We start from the raw sequence: 26068 nt of genomic DNA on the forward strand, positions 1-26068 counted from the left end.
CGGAAAAGTAGATGCCAAACAAGAGTGGGCCCAGGACTGAGCCCTGTGGTACACCACTTGTGACAGGCTTTGAGTCTGACATGGCAGGAACTCTGACCCTGTGGGTTCTGTCACTCAGCCAGTTTGCAACCCATCTTGTGATGTATGGGTTAACATTTAAGCTGATGAGTTTTTCAATGATACCCGAGTGGGGTATTGTATTGAAGGCCTTCGCCAGATCGAGGTAGGCTGTATGGACTGCCTTTCCCTCATCAATGGCTTTGGTGACTGTTTGAAAAAGTCAACCAAGTTTAGAAGGCATGATCTGCCTTTGACAAAGCCAAACTGGGATGGATCCAAAGTCTGCAAATTCCCTATGTCTTTATTTATGAGGTCCATTATGATCCTCTCCATGGCTTTGCAGATAAGGCTTGTCAAGCTAATGGGCCGGTAATTTCCAGGGGTCGGTGGAGGCACTGCCTTTGTGAAGTGGGACCACAGTTGCAGCGCCCACCCCTGGGCACGTATCCAGAGGTAAGACTATGATTAAACAGCTGTCCTAGCTGTGGGTTTAATTCCTCGTTGAGTTCGGGGCGCACCCAGCCGGGGGCACCATCAGGTCCCATGGGTGCTGTGATTTTTTTTGGAGAGAGCAGTTCTCACTGGGCGTTGGAGATGTTTGGGGCAAATCGCTTGCGCTTGGTATAAATATCTCCTTTGGGGGGGGGGGAGAAGTTTGCACTGAACCTGTCAGCCAGTATGTTGGCAATGTCTGTAGGATCAGTAATCTTCACATCATTTTGAACTAGTTCTGAGCATATCTGGGAGTTTCCTCCCAGGTTTCTAACATAGCTAAAGAAGGCCTTATGATTGTTTTTGAGTCTTTAGCTATTTTCTCTCAAAATTTGCTTTGGATGATTTTATGAGAGCTCTTAGTTTTTTACTTATAGTGATCAAGGGTGTCTTACCTTTTAAGGATTTTGCTCTATCTTGTAGCTTCCTCCTTTTGTTGTAGAGTTTGTTTATGGCTGGGGTCCACCAGACTGGAGCTTGCCTTTGGCTTGGTACAAAGAGTCTTTGTTTTGCTTGGGATTGCCTTATCCATGCAGTCCTGCAGGTGCTGGTAGAAGGCATTTGTAAGTGATTCAGCTTGAGTACTGTTTGGGGCCTTAAAGGAGACCGCACTAGTCTTTAGAAGTGTGAAGTCGGCTTTGAGAAGTTCTTTACTGTGGTCTTTTTATTTCAGGTGGGGTGGGATGAGGACCTCCAGCGAGATTAGTTTGTGATCTGATCTCACCAGTGAGGGTACTTTCGGTGTTGAACATTGTGCTCCCATGTTCGTGATGATGAGATCAAGTATGTTTTCTCCTCTTGTGGGGATGGTGACTAGTTGTTCCATGGCATTTGAGTTTAGGAATTCCAGGAACTTTTGGGCTAGGGTGTTTGGGCTTGAGTAGTGTTCCCAGTCTATATTAGGGTAATTGAAGTCACCTAGTATGATGGTGTTTGGTGATACATTTATCCCTCTAGTGTTTTCAGGAAGGCCATGTGAGGTTCCTGAGTTTGTGAGGGTGGCCTGTAACATGCTACAATTTGCAGAGCAGTCTTGCCTATGGTTAATTGCACCTGGATGGTCTCCGATGCATGTGCGTTGCCACCAGTCTTGAGGTGTGGGTGTCTTTGATGAATATGGATACCCCTCCTTTCTTGGTATTGTCCAGATTTTGGGGCGAGCATGATAAGAGGTAAAACCTGATAGTGCTGGGGTGCTCTCAGGAGCCTTGAACCAGGTTTCTGTCACTGCACAGACATCGATGTTCTCCATACTGAGAAGGGCCTCGAGTGCATTTTGAGATTTAGACTTCTGGCATTGAGCAGCATTACCCTTAGTTTTTTCCTTTTTGTGTTCTAGGGTGGTAGGTTTAGAATTTGAGCCTTGCCTAAAAAGGCACTATGGGGTGGCAAGAGCCTTTGCCAATATCCGAATCCCAGGGTGACAGGTGCAGCAGCGTGGCTTGTCCAGCATGTCATCCCAGGCAGACAGACATTGGATCCTTTGAATGACACCAGAGTTTAAGCCAATTGTTAAAGCTGATCATCTTATCTCTGTATTGTGGCATCATTCTTGGTGAAGGTAGGATACTGCTCAAGGTCAGGGTCATACCTGCCTGGGCTACATAATCAGAGAGCTCCTCAATGTCTCTTTTCATGTAGTCCAAGATCTCAGGTCGTTTACACCAGCGTGGACAATGACTGAGTCGGTACCTGCTGTTGAGAGACCTGAGTGCGACAGGCAGCTTACTGTGACCTTCTCCTTACTCAGTCTGCAGTGTGTCTGACTATGGAGTCACCAATGACTAGTGTGTCTGGCATTGTGTTTGGCCTTAAGGGCTGTGACTGTTTGTTATACTTTTCTTGTGTTCCAGTTTACTACTTAATTTCACATTTCATATGTGGTCTTATTCAGCTAACAAAAGTCAGCAGTAAAAAGTTCTGGTTTTCTGGTACGGAATGCAACAAAACACTGAGCCAGTTAGAATCTTAGATTTCAGAATAAGTTAAAAACACTTTTTAAATTTTAACTTTGTCATCTACCAAACTCTTAATCAATACAGGATGCCACAGTGTCAGTGGCACAAGTAGCAACTTGTCTTTGATTTTGGGATGATCAGATAACTGTGGCCGTATTTATTTATTTGTTTGTGTGTTTATTAGGCAGGGTAGAACACTGATCCACATGAACCCAGTGATAAAAGGAGATACTGCCAGCCCAGCTATCTGGAGTTTTGTAAATAATTATATGTCATTTGTGAATATTAATATGATTTGTATAGAAGTGTAACAAAAAGGGGATACTGCCTGCACAGCTGTCTGGAATTTTGTAAATGGTTATTTGTCATTTGTGAATATCAACATGATTCATATGTTTGTGTTACAAATGTGTTAGAACTGTATGTCATATAAGATGGTTTGTACAGGCGTGTGCTGAAGAGATATGTTGCAGAGTACTCAGCTTAGAGATGTGTCCACATTGTACCCTACTGGAAGAGAACAGAAATGTACATAAACTATTCAAATGTGTAAATGTATATATTTTAAATGAGGAAACTGGAACATAGAGGTTTTTTATTTATTTATTTATTTATATTTGTTGACCGGGAGTGTCCGACTGGACGTAGGTCCATTTTCAGCGGAGGCCCGGGGAGAAAAGCTCCACAGTTAAAATAAATAGATGGTAGTTACATTGGATTACATAGCGATTAACAATTTACATAGCAATTACTTACAACATATTTACAGATGAAGAACATAGTACATCAGTAGACAACTAGAATCTTTATCTGTGAAGTACATAACAGACATTAACAAATGTTAAAATAAGAAGTTCCTGCTGTATAAGTACTAGGCTTATGAGCATCTGAGCTTGCTATAATCAAGGTAGTTAGTGGAGTGGAAAGAAAGGTAGTGGTTGGATGGGGTGGGTGACATTAGAGTGGGAGTGGCAAGGGCATAGCCAGCATGTTTTTAGGTGCGCTTTTAGTAAAGTTTTGAAGTGAGTGCATGATGGTACGGAGGTAATTGCGGGTGGGAGGGAGTTCCATAATTTGGCTATGGTGCAAGAGAATAGTGCTTCACCAGCAGAGTTATTGGCTTTAGTGATCTGCAAGTGATTTTTGTTGCTGGATCTTAGTGGTCTGGTGGTGCGATAGGGTTGGAGTAGATTCTGGAGGGATGGGACATTTAGTGGATGGTTTACTAGTTTGTGGGCGAGTGAGAGTTGATACCATTGAAGGAGGTGAGGGAGTTAAAGCCAGCCCAGTTCAGCAAGTGAGACAGTGGTAACTACAGTAGGATGCAACTGTGGCGAATTTGGGGATTTTATTGTAGGAGGTCTCTAGCTTGTTTAGATCGCATTGTCTTAGGTTGGTATATATTGGAGAGGCATAAAGTAGGGTGGAGATAAGGTGGGAATTTGCTATTGAAATATTTGCTGCTTTGGTGAGAAGATGCTTATTTGTGTATAACGCTCCTAGTTTTTTGTGGACTTTTTTATGGTCATGGATATGTGAATGTCAAATTTTAGTTTATTGTCTATTTCCACTCCTAGCAAATTGGTGTGTTCAGTTGGGAATATAGTGGTGTTGTCTTTTGCTGTGATGTTAAAGTGAGAGTTGTTTTGAGTATGTTTGGTGGGTTGGAAGATGAGTAATTTAGTTTTGTTTGGGTTGAGTATTAATTGGGCATCGGATAACCAAGTTTCAACAGAGGAAAAGGCTTCCTGTGTGACTTTTTGCAGTTTGGGTAGGGACTGGGCTGAGCAGATGATGGTCGAGTCATCTGTGTATTGTATGAGTGTGCCATGTGTGGTGGCAGAGGCTAGATTATTTGTGAAAACAGAGCAGATTAGGGGTCCAAGGATGGATCCTTGGGGAACCCCTATGGAGACAGGTAGTTGGGGAGATGTCATTCTGCCATACAATGGATTGTTGGCAGTCAGACAGGTAACTCTGAAACCAGTTGGTGACTGATTGTGAGAAGGATAGGTTATTGAGGACAGAGATACATTGTTTGTGTGGGACCATGTCAAATGCTTTAGATAGGTCTAGGAAAGTAGCAGAGGAGAGATAGACATTTTTTTATGCTGAAGGATAGTGTTAGTAAAGGAGAGTAAGGCAGTGGTGGTGGTGCTATGGTTTGGTCGGAAACCATGCTGAGTATTGGAAAGGAGGTTGTTAGTAAGGAGGTAGTCTGAGACCTGAGAGTGTATGCATCTGTCTAGTATTTTGGAGAGTGGAGAGAGAGTAGCTATGGGGCGGTAATTGGTTAGTTCTGTGGAGGGTCCGCCTTTGTGGAGGGGAATTATATGTGATACTTTCCGCAGTGTGGGAACATAACTTTCTGACAGAGATCGGTTAATCAAGATGGATATTGGGTAGGCCAGAGCATCAGCTGCGATTTGTAGGTATTCACTTGGGAGGTTGTCTGCTGCTAATTTGGTGGGTTTAAGTTTAGTTAAGAGTTTTTTTATGTTGGAGGTAGGTACAGGAGAAAAAGAGAAGGCAGTGGGGAGATTAGTAGTTGAAGGTGTGGGTTTGAGGGGAGGGGGGTTGTGTTGTTTAGCTAGTGATAGTATGGTTCGTGTGAAGTGTGTGTTGAATGAGGTAGCAATATTTTCTGAGGAGTGAGGGATGTTAGGAGGAGGGGTACTGACTTTACCTGGGTGGAGGATGGAGTTTATGGAGGACCAGAATTGTTTGGAGCTGTGTTCGGAGGAGTCTAGGGCAGACTGGTAGTATTAGAATTTGTCCTGTTTTATTACCTTTCTGACTATTGCCTAGTTCTAGGAATTTCTGTCTAGTTAAGGGGGTCTTGGTTTTGCGCCAGTGCTCCCAGGCTTTATCCCTGTTTTTCATTTCTGACTTAGTGGTTTTCTGTAGCCATGGGGAGGGTTGTGCTTTGATTCTGGAAAGTCTTATGGGGGCATGGTAATTAAGGATGCTCAGGAAGGTAGTATTAAAAAATTCAACTGCATCATCAAGACTGAGGTACTTTATAGGATGCCAGTTACTTTCTTTGAGGGATGAGATGAATGTGAGTGGATTAAAGTTTATTTTTTTACGTATCTGACGGTAGATGACAGGTTTAGCTTGGTATAGGTATTTTTTCAGTAGGAATGTTGAGGAGTGATCACTGAGGCTATCTGATAAGCAGCCTGTTATATATGAATGGGGGCTCTTACTGACTAGTATCCAGTCCAGGGTAGTGTGCTTGCTGGAGTTTTTATTTATCCTGGTTGGCGACTGGACTAGTTGGGTGAAGCCATGAAGGTTTACATGATGGGTTGGATGGTTGCCAGAACAGGATTGCCAGTCAATATTGAAGTCACCTAAAATGATAGTTTCTTGGGGGAGATGGTGGGTAGACCAGCTGAGGAGGTTTTCTACTGGAGAGATGTTTTGGCCAGGTGGGAAGTAGCATCCAGTTATGTTGATGTTTTTTTTTGGTTTATTTTGAGGTTGGTATATATTATTTCTTCATTGCCTATTTGTGGAGCTGATGATTTTAAGATCTGGATGTTTAGATGCTGTTTAAATATTATAGCTACACCGCCTCCTTTCTTGTTTAGCCGGTCTACTCTTAGTATGCCATAACCTGTAGGGAGTATTTGCTCACTGGTAATGTGAGGTTTTAGCCAGGTTTCTGTCAGGATGACTATATCTGGGGAGTACAAGTCTATGGTGGCATGGAGTTCATGGACTTTGTTGGATATACTTCTAATATTTAGGCTTAGTAGAAGGAAGTCATTTGGCTTTCTATTGTCTGTAATATGGGAGAAGTTGTGGTTTCTAGTCTGATTATGAGGATTGGGGTTGGAGACGGTAGGGCCAGGGTTGGGGTGGATATCTCCACTTAGGGCTAGTTTTGATATGCATGAGGTTATTAGTTTTCTCAGTTTTTGAATGTGTTTGTTTATAAGGGAAACTTTATGATTGTGCTCTTTGAGTAATAGATATGGTGGGAGGGTTACTATGTTAAGTTGTAGGGATGCTTTATGTTTGAGTAATATAGTTGGTAGAATATGTGGGGGGTGCATAGGGAAGGTTCTTGAGTTGGCGGGAGGGGAGCTGAGTGTGGGTGAGACATGAGTGGTGGTGTGAGTTGTAGTGTAGTGGTAGGTGTTGAGTGGGGGAGTGATGGAGCTTTGGTAGGATGTAAGATATGCAAGGAGAGTGCATGCAGTGAGCATAAGTAAGGTATGCTTGTACTTGCTAGTTGAGGAGGTGTGATAGTAGTGGGAAGATGGAGGAGGTAGTGTTGGGTTAGCACTGTGGTTGCCTACTGGAAAGATGGGAGGGGTTTGTGAGTGTAATAAAGGTGGGACCACTGGGGGCGGGAGGGAATAGGGGGCAGGGTGGGGAGCGAAGCGGGTAGAGACCCTGTTAGTTGCTCTTATAAGGGGGCTGGAAACAATTGGGTAACAGACTTTATTGATGAATGAACATATGATAGTGACAAGGGTGGTTGTAGTTTTAAATAATTGTGCCTGCCACAGGTAATATTTATTAACTTTGGGATTGTCTTAAGGTAATAAACAGGAAAGGGGGAGGGAGAACAAGGGTGTGAGCAGGCAGTTCTTTGTACTGCTGCTAATGAGCCAAAGCAAAGACAAGTTAGTGTTTAAGAAACAATCACAATTGACCAAGGACTGCTCTGAAACTGTAAGTCATTTCTTAACCATTTTCAGGTGGAAAAACAGGATAACCTTGTATCAGTAGGCCACTGTGGTCTCAGTTTAAATTAGCAAACACACAGTATTGATCAGATTATGGATACTATCTGCTAACAGAAGGGAATACGAGAGAAAGTGGAAGATGAGTGCTTGTGTGTGTGTGTGTGAGGGGGGGGGGCTGCTTACAAGCCACAGCAGAGTGCACTCCAGGGGAAATGAATATTGGCTCAAACAGGTAGACACATACTCAAAGTTAACTTTAGTTGTTTGCAGACAGTTCAGACCCGGACTGTGCTTTTCTTATAAGAATGATAAAGGTGGTACCACAGTTGAATACTTAAGAGTGGTGTTAGGTCTAGAAAAGAAGAGTACAGAGAGGAGTAAGCACTTTGAGATGGTAAAGATATATTATAAAGATTACAAAAAACAAACTGAGCAAATAGCTACTGTATGCAGGAAAAATGTCTTGAACCAACTATTAATATATGCAGATACTGAGCCAATTGGAAAAATTCTGTTAGAAGAAACCTCAAGACAGTTATGCAGTCACAGATAAAAATATAGCAAACAGCACTCTGTCAAGGTTGTCTAATGTGATTCTATCCAAAAGTAACAGCACAATTATATAGAAATAATTAGACACCAGTATGAGCTGTCTACACACAACACAATTACATGAATAACATTAGTGAACAAGGTGCAGCTATGTAACTAGACTATACTATTATACGAAAAACAACTTGGTGCAGACAAAATGCTAGCATGGCATAGTAACTTCCAATAATAAAGCATAAATCATATTAGATGTCTAACACAATTCAGCATAAACATATACAGTTGTAAAATGTCTAACACAATTCAACATAAACAGGCTTATAAATAGGTTTAACATAAATAGGCATATAAATAGGTTTAACTTGCAAAACTTCAGAAAAATAGTTGCAATTAAATTATTTTATAACTGCGCCATAAAAGATGGTTTCAATACAGCAAAGAGACAGGATGTCTAAAACTAGAGAGGCTTCTGCATTGTCTTGTAAGTGTTTTATTGCTTTATCTCTTCCAGCAGGAGTAAACATCTGAGAACTATGCATTTTCACAGGGAGATGCTAAATGCTGGCAATTTCTAGCGATGGGGGTTTAGCTTGGGAACTAACATCAAATGACAAGAAGTGATGTCATCCTGCAAGATAACCCATCAGTAATATTTGATATATTAATTTAAGAACTCTCTGAGAGAAGTAGTGCATTCTGTAGTTTGTCTTTGACCTGGGAACATCAGCTGGAAAACCCATTCACCACATCTGCCTTGCCTAGCTCTGTAAGTAAGTTAACTAGGGTACAGTAATTTCTCTTAGATCCAGGCAGGAATATAATGAAGTATAGCTTACATGTTTCTTTATTAATTTGAGACTGTCCTGCAATGTTGTTTTAAGTATTTCCTGTGATTTTGAACTCTGATGCACCTGTGATTATTTACCGAGTATTTTCTTGCTCTTTTATTATTTATTATTAAATATATTTAATCCTTTCATTGTGGCTGATATTTGTGAGACGTATTTAAGTTCTGGGTGTACTTGCATATTTATTTGGTGACACTGTGTGGGCCACTCCTAATAGCCTTGCTCTTGGGCAAACTACCATTTAGATTAATGGTACCATTACACAGTAAGTTTGGACACCCTTTGTTAAGGGCCTTAAAGAAGCTGATAAAGAGTTGGTTAGTGGCAGTGATCACTACCTTATAGTTTGGGCAAAAGGGTGCATAGCTAGTAAACCTGTGCCAGCCTTTCCCATGTGTGTGTGTATGTTTTTGCATATAAATCAAATCTCAGAGTTTGTGTGTCAGCTACTTGGGCAGGTTCACAAAGCACTGGTTGAACAGAGAGGGTGCTTGAGGTCTTGGCCACTCAGCTGAGATCTCAACTCTGTACCTGTGCCAGTGAGGAGTCTTATTGGGTTTCTGGAGAAAGAGGGAGAAACCAGTCCCAGACTGACTGTGGTCTATGTGTGCTCTTAAGGGAAATTTCACTTGATGCAGAGAGCTGCATCTGGGAATACTGTGTGTGTACCTGTCATCCTCCCAGTGTGTACGTCCCCCCACTGTTGCCAGTGGTTAGGATTGAGACTTCTTGATTACTGGGCCAATGGTGGTGTGTCACAAACCCTTTTAAGGTGCAGCCCAGTGTTCACAGATTCATAGGCACTTACTAGGCCATTGGTCCAAGGGCCATTTTAAACCTAACCAAGTTTACCAAAATATTGCTGACAAGTGTTAATACCAGAAGGAATTTTATGAGTTACAATATAGGCCTCTATACATCAAACATTCACAGGCTGCCCCTATCCATTAGGGACATAGGTGCCAAACCAGTGGTAAATTTATGATTTCCCAACTTATGATTTAATAACTTATGTTTAGTAAAGGATAAGCTGTGCTTCAACTGGATGGGAAGTCTGTTCCAGAGAAGGGGGATATTTGAGACAAATATCTGTCCTTCTGACATGTCCTGTTTATGATGCAGAAGAGTTTTAGGTACGCAAAACTGGTTCTGATGGATTTATTGCAGATCCGCAAAGCAAACAGCATTGGTGTGGGATTAGAAGATGCCTTGTAGGCAGGGGAGCCTGCAGGATTTTTTTTGCAAGGATGGTGGAAACCCAGCCCCCCGTGCAGCCATTCCAGTGTCCCATTACTTGGCTATTTCTCCCCAGTTGCCATAAACACTGTTCAACACTCTGTGTGCATACTGTTTTATGCTTTACTTCTACCATGATTACAGATATTTGGATTTAATGTACAACTTTTATTTCAAAATTTATAGCACAAACACTGATAAACATTTGCTAAACCTAAACAAAGCAATAGTCTTACAATGAAAACAGACTTAGCATTAAAACTTCTCTACCTTTGAAACTCACATTCACTGAAACAGCATTGAAACCCACATTCAAAGAAAATGGATCTGGCCATTGGCAGGTTAAGTTTACCTTTGGGCTGTTTTCAAATCATAGACCCCTTGCATACATTTTTAGAACCATGCAAAAGTGTTTTGAGTCACCTTCCTGACTGCATTAATTATAATTGATTTATATCCCTTGTATAATACAGCACAACTTGTTAGAGTGTTTTAAATTTGTAGTTTTGAACATTTTTCCAGTGAGCAATGAAACAAAACATATGAACCAATAATGACACACTGCCCAATTCAGAAGATTTTAGCCATAAAAGGCCACTCAAACTTCTGTCATTATAATCCACCAGTATTAGTCAACATGTACAATCTCTGCAGAAATAAAAATCATCTGAATAATTCCACATTATAAAGATCTGAAACTAATGAAGAGGTTGTAGCTAAAAAACAACTTTATATTTCAGTGTTTCTTCTGCAAATTTAGTGCCTGCTGCCCTTGAAAAATAAATTGCTTATGCTACATTAAAACATAGTAAGCTGGTATATTGCAATAGGGAATGGATGTCAAACTGAAAAACAGGTTCATAGTGATTAGGCATCTCATCCAAATGAGGGCATACTCAGGACTACAGTACCCCACCCCCTTAAAATACAAATCTACATGCTGTGGAAGTAGAACCTACAGCCCTCTACATCAAGATGCAAGTTTTGCTGTGCTGCTAACACTGATTTAAAATTCTATACCATAATAGTGATACCATTTGTTAAACAAAACAGTTGCACATTGTAAGCAGACTTAGTGTGAGCAGCAGTAAACATCTCTTCCCTTGAAGCTCACAATTCCTTGAAAATGCACTTGAAAATAAATTCTACCTGACAACTCTAAACAGGGCATTTCACACTCTCTCAAACACACACACATTTTCACACACAAACACACTTCAACCTCTTAGTGCAAGAAATCTGGACAAAGCCTAAAATAAATAGGGATGGATTATAAATATTGCTCTCATGAACTTACAAAATTGCTAGAATAACAGGATCCGTGTTGGAATGCATTTTTTCTAAAGGATATGACATCTAAAACTCAAATGTCAGTTATTATTTAGAAACTTCAGTCCTCTTTTGGAGGAATAATGGGCAGAAATCTGGACAGTCTGCAAAAACCTGGACAGCTGAGGGGTATGCTACATTCTTCTGATATATATATATATATATATATATATATATATATATGTATATACATACACACACACACCCACCTACCTTTACCTAACTATTACTTATATACATGCATTCGCACCCCTACCTACCTTCTTACATCTACACACCCCTGCCTATTTCACACACACACACACACACACACACACACACACACACACACACACACACACACACACACACACACACACACACACACACACACCTATCTCTCACTTGTACCTTTGTCCACAGTCCAAACATCTTCTGGAATTCAAATTCTGTACAGGATCAGAAGATGAAGACATAAACCATCGGTTGCACAGACATAGAAGTGTCTGTGCAACTGGGCTCAACCCGTCTTAAAAAAAAAAAAATATATATATATATATATTTTGTTTAAAAGAAAATTAATCTCCTGGTCAGCCGGTTCCAGGGGAGTGTAAATGCAGCCCCTTGCACCTCCCTGCAGGCACCCTTGCTTTTAGGCTAGGCATAGATCACAGCACAGCAGTCTGGAGGAAACTGAGTACAGGGCTTTGAGATGGTCCACATAGGACTTGTTTACTCCTATATTCTTTTAGTGAGGAACCTCTGTGGTCTGTCAAGATGTTTCAAGTGCATGATCAGGTATATGCCGAAGTCTGTGTTGTACTCAATGACTGGTCTGCTGAGAGCTGAGCAAAGTGGAGAAATGATCTCCATGGACCTGGATGCCATGCACTTACTTATAAGTTGTTCAACCTAGAATGAGTTTCTCACCACAGTATATATACAATGGTCAAAGGTCAGGTTACTGTCAACATGCTTTCCCAGATTTCTGACCACTGGGTCTACTTTTAGGGGTGTATTATCAGTGTAGTAATTTTTAGGGATGGCTGTTTTTCCAAAGTGTACTATTATGCATTTTTTGCACCGAGCTCACTCTGGCACCATTTGTCTGTCTGCATTAGGCCCTCTTGAAAAGGGTATCTGTGTATTTAGGGGATTTGATGACCATATCTGGTTTCCAGTCATCTGCAGACTTGGTCATCCTGAAGCCCTTGATGTTTGCCTTGACTTTAGAGAAGTAGATCCCAAAAAGGAGACACCCAGCATCCCCATCAGACTTTGCCAGTGACTGGCCTCTTTGTGGTGGTGAATTCCCCTGCCCTAACTTTTTCTATCCTGTAAGTGAGCGAGCTGGTGATATATGGTTACAGAAGTTAAGAAATGTAAGCAGTCATAGTAATTCTTTACAAGGAAATTTCAGACAAGTGAACATGTTGTATACAGTCGACTAACATTATGATTAAAACATCAAAATCTTCACACGTGCAGTAGCTGTTTACAAAATATATGCAGTAATAGAGGGTGTATATCAGTTTAAGCAAAGATTATATAGGTTATCCTGATCTCATCCACTCCTCCTCCCAGTGAAGTATAGGGAAGGGAGTTTAAAGGCTGGACAGGTGGAGAGAAGGAGAGGCTGTGGTAGTTATTGTTAGAGTATGCTGAGGGGTATAATTTAGAAGGTTGGACAGAGATGTGAGGATGGGGTTAGTAAAGAAAATGGTTAATAAGTTTGAACAAAAGTGAGAGGGATGGAGAAATGGAGGAAAGAGGATTTAAGGAAAGGGGTGAAAGAAAAGTTAGCATTTGTTTCTTTATGTCAGATGGTTAGAGTGGAGGAGGATTCACAGATGGGGGTGTTTAGTTGTTAGGTTACACCCCACTTGAGAAAGGATTTGCATTGTGCTTCTTTAAAAAAAGTGGATTTAAGTTCTTTGTGAAATTTTGGATGAGTGGAATGTGTCTGGAGCGATTACCATATTGGACCTAGTAAACAGAAGGTAGTATTTACTAAAAGTATAAAAATGTAATTTATATTCAGACAGTATTCTGTTAGTAAGATATAACTTTGTCCTTACAACCATTGTACATGTGAGCATCAAAAGAAAGTCTTAGGCTGCAAATTGAGCATTTGGTATCAGGAACTTTCACAGTCCAGCAAGTGAGGCAAAGATAGCCACATAGGTGGTAGTATGATAGTGAAACATGAGACGGTTTCTAGTATCTGAGGCTGCTAAGGAAACGTAGTCCTTCAATTTTTTTTTCTTCAGTTAGAAAATGCTGCAGTCTCTCATGTTGGGCAAGGTATTTGGATCAGTACATTCCAAATGTTGCTCTGTACACTATGATTGGACTTCTGAGGGAAGAATGATGGGGAGGATTGTAGCATGTGAAGATCTGGAGGATATGCCCTTGATAAGGTAGAAGGATTTGCTAACTAATTAATATATGGTGATAAAAGGAGAGCTAATTGTCAATGAAAGTAACTAACTCTGAAATGATTGGGTCCTGTTTATGCAGTAATCAGTAGGATAGATTTTTTTCTCAAAGGCAACTACACTCATTTTTTTGGATTATGCTTAAGGCTATGATCGGCATACAAAGTGTTGATTCTGGCAACCACTTCGTGGTGGGTATTAGAATTTACAGGGGAGTGATAATTGTAACTGCTTTACAGTCATCAGATAGCTGGGTTAGGCATAGATGTCAAAAAGTGGTCATTATAATGCATATTTTAATGTCTGATAAAACATGAAAATGAACACAAAGTTCAAATATTATTCTGCGGCCTAATAAAACCCTAGCATTTTCCAAAATTGTGTGCCATGTGCAGTTTTGCACCTTTTCTGTGCATAAAGGTCATTGAGGTTACAACGAAAGTGTAATGTAGATCATCAGTGTAGTTATTTGTATGTAGATAGATAGAAGTTATTTTATTTATTTAGTTATTCAAGGTGGTATTTATACTGTTAGGGGAAATTTGGCCAAGGCATCGGGGGAACTTCCCATACTCATTTTAATAGGTGATAAGGAAGCAATTATGCTTACTAATGTAAAGCAAAGAACAAAACTAAACAGACTACACTGTATACAGCTATGGAAAAAATGCAGTTGTCCACAGCACTGCTATGAAAAATTACATCAAAAGTAGTGTTAGGAACATTTCCCTCATGAAGTAGAACACGTTCTGAGCAGCCTTCTTGTAGAAATATTGAGCATGAAAGTAGTAGACCTGTAAGGAGGCCTAATTTGATAATGGTAGAAAATCCCTTAACTTGATGTAGAGACATTCAACCAGCTAACCTTACAATTGTGTGTGTCTTTCGGCTTTTCCCGGTTAGGGGTCGCCACAGCGGAACTCCGGTCCGCTAATGATTGGTAGTTGATTTTTACGTGCCGAGTTACCAGCCCTGACACACAACCTTCAACGAAGGTACGCCCATTCACGCATGTCTCCACGCAGAAGACGCTCTTGCTGAGAATCGAACCGGACAGTGTCTTACTGTGAGGCGACAACGCTACCGCAGCACCACCACCGTGGATAACCAGCTAACCTTACAATACAGAGCAGCATTTAGTTTTTGCAAAGAACAAAATAAAAACATTCTGAGGATATTGCATTTAAAAAGCAGCACCCCAACACCTCTCTTCTGTTTTAATGTTATTACATTGCAAGTGCATTTTTTGAATCAGTGTAAGTATTTTTTTGTGTTTGTTGTTTCTGTTGTTCAGATTTTGAAGTTTGGAGTTTGGAGTATTAGGATTGTGGTATAGCTTTCATTTTTCTAAAGAAAATGTGAGGTAGTCCCAGAGGTCTGCTTGATATTGCATATTGACTTTTAAACGTCGAAACCAGCTCTCTGTTTCAGATCAGAATATATTTTTGTACAGAACAAAGTAAAAATATAAAAGATACTACACACACAAAGCAGTAAGACAAACTGATACACAGTTTTGTTTATGTCTTGTGATTCCACCCATACTTTAAAAAGGCAATGCTAAATGGGAAGCAGTACTGCAGTGCACTGGTTGATGAGCAGCCATCTTCATTACGGCCTTCTACAGAGTGCAGTTTTGCCCCATCTATAGGCTACCAATTTGGAGTCCCGAAACAACTTATTTCAAGGCTATCCTAGACAAAACTGCAGGACTGCCTGTCCCTTTCAAAGACCTCAAAGTCAGTATTGCTTTTCTTAGGTATTCTAAAGAAAAAGGTAATCAGGTGGACCACACTGGACTTTGGTAAGGTACTGTCCTGGCACAGCTGTGTCCTGTTAAGAATTTGGCATCAATGGAAACTACGAGGGTGCAAATACAGGGCAGAACCATAGGAAAATGGAGGTGCCTCAGAGAAGGAAGCATCTTCTCTTGGCGGATTCAGTATTTAGGAAGGTAGAAGTAAGGGTGGGAGGGGACAAAAAGCTTAGATGTATGCCGAATGACATAGGTGAGAGGGATATGGAATAAATCTTCATGGTTACAACTAAAGCTGCACAGAACAAGAAGCTTGATGTGAAACTACTTCCAAATGTAGGGAAAAATTTCCTGCTAGGAAGGGGATCATAGCAAAGCACTAAGGTTTTAAAGAAATATGGAAGCTGTTGGTGAATAGCATTTACTGTGACATTCTCAGAAATGTTATTTTTCCAAGGCATGAATGAAAAAAGGCTAGTCTACACAAGAGAGTTCAGCAAATGTGGTATATTAAACTTTCAGGAAGGACTGACTTATAACTAAAGGAAACTAAGTGGAGAAAGTATGTGGTCTAGGGCAACACTTTACAAACGTTAAATTGCTATGTTTGTACATGGTGACATAAATAAGGTCTGTATCAAAATAGTAAAGGTTAGCCACAGTTTTTGCACTGTACAGTTAGAGCAGAGACATTTACCAGTTGCCTCCATGGATATTCATGATCAGGGAGGAGTCTCTTACTCTTTCTGCTAAGAAGGACAAATGGTGGCTTGTGCTCTGAAAGAAATGGACCAATCTGGATTGCAGGCACATGATGCTGGTCCTCCCATAGAGCGTTAGCAAGTATTGCTTGAATCCCTCCCTATTTGGAAACAACGTTTCTGTGCCTCTAAGGCTTTTGGTCTTGCCATTCCTTGGTGAGTGCTATGTACTATTTAGAGACCTAGTTAAAGATTTGCAGACCTATATTGGTATGGTGGTTTTTATCTATTTGAGCTGCTGTTCTTGAGACTAAATAGCAAGACATTTTTTGCTGTGCATACACCCAGGTCTTAATAAAGTCTTCTGAGTGATGGATCTGTTAAAAATGCAGTCACAAATCGAAAATTTCTATTAGCTAGTTTTGAAATTGTGACTTTTCAGTTTGTGTTACGCGATACAATGAGTACCTGATAGACTCAATAAAGTGTAAGTTATTATTGGCTAACTCTGAATGTGTATATTTTGTATTTTAATATTTGAGTGAATTTTAATTACATTTTTTATTTGCCGAAGAAACAGTGTTCACTTGTTCTTTCCAAAATATCCATCGGCAAGTTTTCTAACCAAAACATATCAGCTTTATTATGGTGTTCTGGTATTTTCATTCTTTTTTATATAGTTTGAGTCGCCTGAAATATAGTACTAGTGCTGTAGTAGTTGGGTTGCCACCTTTTCAAATGCCCAAAGTGGAAAAGTTTTATGGAAATACAAGATTTTGTAGGACAGACCATACCCACAACCAATGTAAAGGACTAGACTTCACTTCCGAGGTCCTTGTTTTTGTTCCATATAATATCAAGATATTCCAGGATGTAAATTAAGTCTTTATGTAACTATTTGTAGAAGCTTAGAAAATACTATTTTATCCTGAAGTCTCAGGACATTTGTCATTTTTTTTCATGTTTTTTGTAAGATACCACAGCCAAACTGGGGAATATCGTGCATAAAGAGGGACAGTTGGTAACCCTAAGTAGCAGTAATGAGTATAACTAGACAGGTCTGGAGTGCATCCTTGTATAAGTAAAGCATCCTGTAGATAATACTCCATTCAAATGAAATGATGCTCCATAGTGGGGCTCCCTGAGGACCAGTACTTGAGCTTGTCCTTTTCACTGTATTTGTAAGTAGGTCTGGAAGAAAATGCTTGCACTTTTGTAGAAGTCAGTTATCTAAACTAGCTAGTACAAAATAAGGTATAGGAAGGATGGGACAAGATGTGGCTAGGCTGCAGGAGTAGTCTAGAAAATATGAGCTTTATTTCAGTAAAAATGAGAACTAATGTGTCTGGGCGGGAGAAATCCAGTAAAGGAATATACAGATATGTGAAGAAATGCAGCAAAAGCAGAGGTAAGGGGCCTGAGGTAAATGCTTTGAGTAACTCTTTAAAGGTAAGCAAGCAATGTGATAAAGCAACAAGGAAGGCTGGTGGGGTAATATCATGTACAGGAAGGTTGGTGGGGTACTATCATGTACAGAAAGAAGCATCACCAGTTGAAAACAGGAATAGGCAGTTAGTAAGACCCCATGTGGGATAAGTGAGTACATTTCTGGAGACCTCATATGCTTACAGGTATACATAGGATAGAAGCAGTTCAGTGGAAGGCAACAAAAGTGTAGTATAATCTGTAAAAGAACTTCATAAAGAGCAACTAAAATAGCTTAAAATGCATAATATTGAGGAAATAAAACACAGAAGGGACATTTCACACAGTAGTACGCACCACAAAGAAATCCATATTGCCAAAATGGATAACAGGCGCACGCGTACACACACACACACACACACACACACACACACACACACACACACACACACACACACACACACACACACACACGTGTATATAAGTATTGATAGAAGAAGAAATAGTCTGATAGTACAAAATGGATACCACAGACACAGTAAGTGATAGTAAATGAATACAAGAAAGGCAACATTCATAACTGAAACAGACTTCCTAAAGGGAAACTAAAGTCAGAGGTGGTGAATTCAGCAGTTCATGGGACTTTCAGGAGGCCTTCCTTACAAATGCTTCCCTGGGGGAAATATAAGCTGTTAGAAGTAGGATATAGGTTCATAGGTTAGTACTAAGCTAACTGCCCTTGTGAGCCAATTTAAGCCTATCCAATTATCCCTTGTGAGACTCAAACCCTGCACCTTGTGTTTGTAAGGCAAACACCTTAACCATTAGGCTACCCCCCCTCAGTATATGGTGCACTATGACTCTGCTTATGGTTTTATGTTGAATGGGGTAGTTTTCCAACTGTTGCAGCATGATATGGTTGCAAAACAGTGTTAGTCTGATAGATTTCTTTCACCCCTTCTAGGATACGTATAATAACATGGAATGTGGGAACCGCTGAACCTCCAGATGATGTCACTTCACTTCTTGGACTAAATGCTGGAGAAGGAATCACAGACATGTTCATTATTGGGTAAGATGATCAATTCTGTTACTTTTGTGGATTTCAGAATTTTTAATATGATTTATTTTCCATTCTTAGTCAGCCCAGTCAATCATTGTCTTATATAAAATTTTAGTTTTCAGATTTATGCATTAAGAAATTTCTTCTTTGTATACTTTGTTATTGTTATAATTTTTGTTTTCATGTATAAATTCGAATTTTATGTAACTGTTTTGTGGAGCTTTTCTCCTTGGGTCTGTGCTAAAAAGGGGGTCTCTACCCAGTCGGACAAACCCAGTTAACAAATTTCAAATAAATAAAAAGTAAATAAATTATCAAATTCTGTCACCTACTGTTCCCCTGAGGTCCAACTTCATTGTGATGAAGGTTAACTCAAATAGTGATTGAGAGTTCATTCAAGAGTGAAAGTTACTATAATTCTTAGAATGTATGCTGCAGTGTCCCTTTCTAAGCTCCTTCTGGCCATCTTACAGGTGACAGAGTGGTGCTTGCTTGGATGCACAATCCACTTTCATTTGAGTGGCAGTAGCCCAATAGAGATGGCCTACCTCTACTGTGCATTTATTCTTACACAAGCAGCAAACCCTTGCTCTTAGCATTTCAGGGTGATCTCTAAGACTGTGTCATGTATGTTATTGTCTCCAGAACTTATCAAAGAAATGTCTGGTAACTTCACTGCATGCTTACAATTTTTCTGGTTATCTTTTAGCTTTTTAGCTTGTCAGCTCTCTTGCAGTAGCACACCTAGTGAGGAAACATAACTAAGATTTTCCTGTTACTTATTCCTTGTTAAAGTGCATGTAATGATGCAAGGGTATTCATTGAGACCAAAATATATGCAGTGGAGGCCTAGCTGCTCTCGCTGCATTTCTGCTGGAATGTAGGGATGGAAGAATTGTGAGTAAAGGTAATGATGTTACTCACTGAAAGCCACATCAGGAGATAATATCAGAAGATAATATCAGAAGATAAAAAGCAACAAGCAAAAGCCAATTTCCTGTTGCGTAACTTTATTCTTGCTACAGAAAATGTTATGTTTTTGATACTTGAGTTTGTTATATCTGTAGTGGGGGCTAGGAACATGTATATCACAACCTGCAGACATTGAAAATAGGTACAAAAGCCCTTGAAAGTAGGTACATCCTGCAAAAAATGTGAACATCTAATTAGTATAAAATTTGAATACCAAATAGCACATAACATTTTTTGCTTCCAGTAGGAAAGTGGCATACTGTTCAGAAACTTGTTTAAAATAGAGAGTGACAAAAAATATGGAAAAATATAAGCATATTTTCAAAAAGACAGTGTAAAATCTATAGACTTTAATTAACTGTATTGCAAAATTCTACCACACAAGGTCATTTATTTTTGCTTATGAAAAAGGAAGATGGAAGGTGTGTGCCCTTTTTTTGTTAAATTATTGGTGTCACTATTATGTTGGTCACATAGTGGGGTTTTCTGTGTATTAGACAACTTCAAAAATCATGTGCACTGAGGGGGATTTAGAAAATTGTTTGAATGGGTAAATCAAGCATGAAAATAGGGACATACCTCCAAAAATAGGTACTTTATATGCAGTGGTAAATCAGGCCTGAAAATAAGAATGTTCTTCCAAAATAGGGACATTTGGGGGGGGGGGTCTGGCTAGAAAATAAAACCATGACATAGTTCCCTTGAGAGAAGACATCGTTGTTTGCTGGTTTAGCATCACACCACACCCATAACTGTGTTTTTTAGCCTTTACATAGGTGGCCTTCTTCATTGATAAGTCTACCTAATGATGATGTAGCCTAAATACAAATTTAATAACCTGTGGATGACCCATAGTTTTGAATCTGAGGGTTTAATTCTGCCAAATCCAGAGGAAACAGTGAGACACTGAGCAAATCACCTAATGAGAATGAATTTCCATGACACTTCTGAGTATTGTAGTCGAGTATTGGAATTATGTACTTTGTCTTACTCTATTATCAAACACCAAGTAAAGGTACAAGGCATACCCCAAAACATAACTGTAAATCAACTGACTGTTAAGTATTTGTTGGTTTTAATCACATATTCACTGGTTCAGCACCCTTTCCCATTTGAATCTGAGTGCTAAGTCTTCCTAATAAAATGGTTGCAATAAGAATGGAAACACATGGACGTACCACTTTAATTACAGCGTTTAGTATAAAATATCACACAACTGTAGAAGTTTTTCATCAGCACATGTTTGGCATTTAGTAATTAAAAGAATACTTGCACCTTGCTTTTGCTAGTGAAAAATCTTATGACTATTTAAATTAACTCCATTTGTTATAACACCACAACAGGTTTTGAAAATGGAAAAAAAAAATCTGCCAGTAAATGTCTTTAAAGGATAGCAATATTCATATTGCAAAAATAAATGTATTTAAATCTGTTTGCATTATTTGCCATAAATTTTTTCTATGCCAAGTGGTGGAAAAGGACATTAGCATGATTGATTGTGAAACTACCACAGCGACAGGAAAGGTAGCTCAGCTTGGAAAGTAGCTCATTATGAGTCACTTTCGGTCTGAATTGGAGAACAGTATATAAAAACGTTAAATATTTTTTTTCATTGTGAATAATGTAATGAAGGGTATCATGATAATGAAGAATGGTTTTATATAGTCCAGTCTCAAAAAATGTTAGAAAACTGAAATACAGTTTTTACAGTGTCATTAGCAGTGTATCTGATCCCTTATTTCACTTAGAAGAAAGTGTGATTATTTCTTAGAGTTTGCTACGTGCATCATAGCTGCTGTCTATTATTGTGGTGTGCAGGAGTAAAACCATGACAACAAGTCAGATGATCCACATTCAGATAGCTCTGCTGCTGGAAAAATTGGATAGGTGAATATGGAAGTGAACAGCTAGTGATGGTTTACCAATCCTGGAGGGGGGTGGAGTGGTCATTCTGGTCAGCAGGATCACTGCCATGTAAGTAGAGGCTTGCAAGGCACCAGAATGGTCAGGGGTGGGGATGTGGTTTTGGTAATCCCAAGCCAGTGATGGTAGCCCAGGTTGATTATGGGTGGAAGCACACATAAGCAAGTAGAGGGTGAAGGATCCTTCACAGTGATGCAGGTGTTCAGGTCTTCCTCCAATTGTGTGGTTACTGGTGTAACGTAAATGTACTAATTGTCAGGATGCCAGAAAAGACACAAAACACCTCCATAGCTGCCTGGATGACAAATCTCTCTGATAGGTTGTGTATCTGCATGGGGGGACATTTGCTACAGGGTAACAGGTAGGATCAAGACACACTGGGGGGACTTGATAGGCAGGCCTGAACACAAAAAGGAATTAGAAATGTTAACTCAAGAACAAAGTGGTTCCTTGTTGATTCACCTGCAAACTCTGGAGACAGGCGTCTGTGTGAGAACAATACAGAATATTAGACTTTGTTTAATAATGTTGCAACATTAGGTATAGGGTTTACATTTCAAAAAGGATTATCAAAGAAGCAAAGGATTTGCTTTGTTGTCTTCCATGTTTAGATTAATGATCTATGTATGCCTGTTGTAGAGGAATCTAGAGAAAATTATATTAGACCCCCCTAATGTGTTGATTAACACAGTGTAAAATAGCAGGAGAGGTGCTTCAAACTCAGACTAGCAACAGCACACATTCACTTTGGATGCTGCACATAACAAGGTGAGGTTAACAAACACAGATTCAGATAATGATGGCATATAAAAGAAGGGTAATGTGAGGATGATGCCTTCTGCTGCATTTATCTTCCAAAAACAATTCTGTGAAAATATCTGAGAAACCTGAATCACTAATGATCAGGCACAATTCTTTCAAGTAAGGAAATGCCCTTGTAGTTGGTGGTGGATGCTGTGCTGCAGAGGGCAGATAGATTCCTGACCTGATTAAATGAGAGAGCCATTATGTTATGCCTGCTAGATACAGGAATAGGTAATGTGATAATTAAATAGCTGAAATGTTGCATTGAAAGTATTAACTCATCATTACCCATGTGAGGATTAATTATGTGGCGCTTGTTTTATAGTAAAATACAATACATTCAGATTAACCTTTCTTTTTTTAAAGATGGTTAGCATGTTTATCCTCGCCCAGATTATTCCCTCACAAATATGATACCAACAAACTGAAAAAAATATTTGTTTATAATAACTATAATTTCTGTGTAGTATGCCAAATTTGCATATTGAAGGTCTTGTAAATGTTCCTAAGAGTACCACCCAAGTCATTAATAGAGTATGAGGGCACTGCAGAATTATTTTTAAATTTTATATTCGAATATAAAATTAAAAGAAGCATAGTTTTATAAACTGTTGCATGCAGATAAGGTATACATCTGGTCTGTGATACAGTTTCTTGAAAGTAAGTGGAATGCACTAGTCTTTCTGAGGTGTAAGGGGGGCTGGCACCTCCCTTTAATACCTATCCTTAATTTTTGTATTAAATTGATATCTAAATTCTCAGTCGGAGATATGGGGGTAACATGCTTCCTTAACCATCAGAAATGACACTGTAGACAAATAAAAAATGTTTTTTTACATTTTTGCAGTGGGGCAAGCCGCCCTGACCCCACACATCCCCTGCTAAATAAATATACCAACTCTGAGATTGCACTACAGTGATGAAAATGGTAAATATCCCATTCCACGCTGTACGGCAATCTCCATTCAAAACATTTGAAGGTTCAGAACTATGATGTTATGGTCTCTGCCTTTTGAAGCTTGAAGTTTTGAGCTTCTGAAGGGGATCCAGTCCAGTAGATAGCATACATATGCAGTTGTTTAATCAGCATTGCTTCCATGTTACAATATCTCCACATTAATGATGCATATATTTAGCTGTATTACTTGGGACCAAGAGGTGAAAGTGTTGACATTAAAAGTGGTGAGTTTGAATTGCCAACTTAGAATCACTGTTATTCACAGAGGACAGTTTGAAGACCTCATTTGAACACATTGGTAGCCTAATGTTTAAGGTGTTTGCCTTGCAAGCACAAGGTGCGGGGTTTGAGTCTCACAAGGGATAACTGGCTAGGCTTAAAATGCTCGCAAGGGCAGTTAGCTTAGTACTAATCTAGGAACCTATGAACCTATTACTGGTATACCACAGAAGAGCTAGTAAGGTGCGTAATATGTTTTGTTAGGAACAGTGGTATAGCTGGAACAGTTTCTGTTTGTTAAAGACTACCTACAGTTACTCTATGCTTATTAAGAAAAGACAGCAAGACCATGTAGGTGATGGTTAAGATTAGGAGTAGGGATCATGACATCTTTGGGTGCTACCAGACACCCTTTGTGTCAGTCTCAGAACATGATTAGTTACTTATTAATATGGGCAATCTAAACTATGTTCTGGTGCCTATATCTTGGGGATTTCAGCCATCTTAATTTGAACAGAATTCAGGGGCATGGCAAAACGTGTTGAGAGCCAGTACACCAAAAAATACATTTAAAAAACTGCACACGATTCAGAAAAAAAAAGAAAGTGTTCCAGGGCTGCAGCTGACAAGTGTTGTCATACACAAGGTCTTCCTCTGGTGCATGTAATATATGCACATCAATATTTTCAAAAGGACAACACTGGTAGCACAATTCAAAGGCAACTGTACTAACTACTAAGGTTATAATCTAGTACCAAGGTTATAACAAAGCACAGAATTGCAAGCATGTGATAGCCATATGTCAGTGGACAATATAATCCCCAGCCAAGCCACAGGAATGAGCACATGGTTGCTAATGTAGCATATAGCTGCTACTCAGTAAGGAAATTCACAAAACATACAGCTCCACCAAACACAATGCACAAAGAGTCATGCAGCTTGTGATCTGTATAGCTGGTGGACAGATGTATGGGTACTCAACCATTTACATTTGCATTCCTACAGATATGGTGCAAACAGACAACAGAGATACAAAACAGTCTTGTGATGTTCATGCGAAATATCTTTTTTTACAGACAGCCATGTTGGGCATCCTGCTTCATAACGCTTTTGACATGTTTCATGCTAAGATCAGTGGTGTTCAAACATCATGAAAGTTAGTGCGCACTTGTAGACAGTACAGTACAAAGCTGTCCTTATTAGACATGCTTCACTTGTATTTGTTGGTTAAGTGTCAGCAGTCCTTCTGATATGCAGAGAGTATATGCTACTGTACTGTACACTTTACATACAAAGTAGTTCACCCTAAAGTCCCTTTTCACATTTATTCTGTTTAGGCCTCTCCCACACACACAAAAAACAATGCATTAGTGTGCTGCACTGAAGCCTGACCCCCCCCCACACCACCACCACCAAAATGAGTTAGGGCACCATACGCTGTCTGGATGCACAGGTTACCATTCTTGCACACAGTTAATCCCTGTTATGTGACTTACTGTGCTGTAGCAAGGTGGTTCTCACAGGTCACTGTGATCTGTAAACATTTAGTCTCTGTCATGTGCCTCTGTGTTCTGCGGTAATGTTGAGCTGACATACTGCCTTGGTCTGTATCCATTTAATCTCTGTTGTGTGTCTCACTGTGCTGTAGTAATGGGGAGCTCAGCAGATGCTATGCTGCGTACCCCTTTAAACTCTGTGGTATGCCTTGCTGTAATATAATAATATGGAGCTCACGTGCTGCCTTGTTCTGTAGCCATTTAATCTCTTTGATGTGTCTCACTGTGCAGTAATAATGTGGAACTCTTAGGCTGCCATGCTGTACATCCTACCACAAGTGAGTTTTCTTGCTGGATTTTTCAGTCCAGTCTATGTAGTGCTTGGAGTGGTGTCACAATGTAATGCATACTGAGCTTGCTGCACATTTCACATGTGTCACATGACTGGTGTACTGTTAGTCTGCTAGACATGAGTCTCTTTCGGTCATATACATGGAAGTACTGAAGGTTAGATGGGGTCTACATTGCTTCTGGTTCTCAAGGTAGACCACGACTATGAATATGTCTACTGAACTGGGAAACATCCAGGTCAATTAATATATGCTTAATGTTCCTTATTAACAGTAATTATGTAGTGCAGATCATCATTAAAGTCACTATAACATGAAGCAGCACCCTTGACTTTGTATTGGCAAACATGGTCAGCCAGTGTATTGAGTCTGGGTTACTCCCTTCTTCTCTGCTACATTCATATCATGTGTCTGTCATGTTTGTAGTCAGGTTGAATTTTAGCAGCCTAGTTAATGACTTAAATTTCTGGCACATTGAAAAAGTAGATTACTTAGATTACTTGATTATAAACTGCTAATTATCACAGAAAAAGTAGAATAAACTGTTTAAAAACAACAAATTTATAGAACTGTAATTTTCTTCAGTATCTTTAATAAGTATATTGCTATATATGCTATATGCCCAAATAATGGTAAAATATCTGGGAGATAAAAAAGAACAATCCTTTATAATAGAATCTTAACATAATCAAGCAGTGTAATAGGAAAACGGCATACCTAGATATACATCTTTCCTAATTTGAACCCTAGATGTAAAAGTATTGCCTAATTAAAAAAAAAAGCAATATGAAACTAAAAGGAAACCA

The 26068-nt window shown here is 39.5% G+C and overlaps 1 protein-coding gene across 1 annotated transcript in view; it reads left to right on the top strand.

The window, feature by feature from the left end:
- Positions 1–26068, top strand: part of INPP5J (inositol polyphosphate-5-phosphatase J) — a 791140-nt gene that overhangs the window by 211024 nt on the left and 554048 nt on the right. The window contains exon 3 of the mRNA XM_044068468.1: positions 18442–18549. Coding sequence (XP_043924403.1) covers positions 18442–18549 — 108 coding nt within the window. The remainder of the gene's footprint in view (positions 1–18441; positions 18550–26068) is intronic.

Source organism: Protopterus annectens, chromosome 4.part0 (assembly GCF_019279795.1).
Source record: "Protopterus annectens isolate FY-2018-M chromosome 4.part0, PAN1.0, whole genome shotgun sequence".
NCBI lineage: Eukaryota > Metazoa > Chordata > Ceratodontiformes > Protopteridae > Protopterus > Protopterus annectens.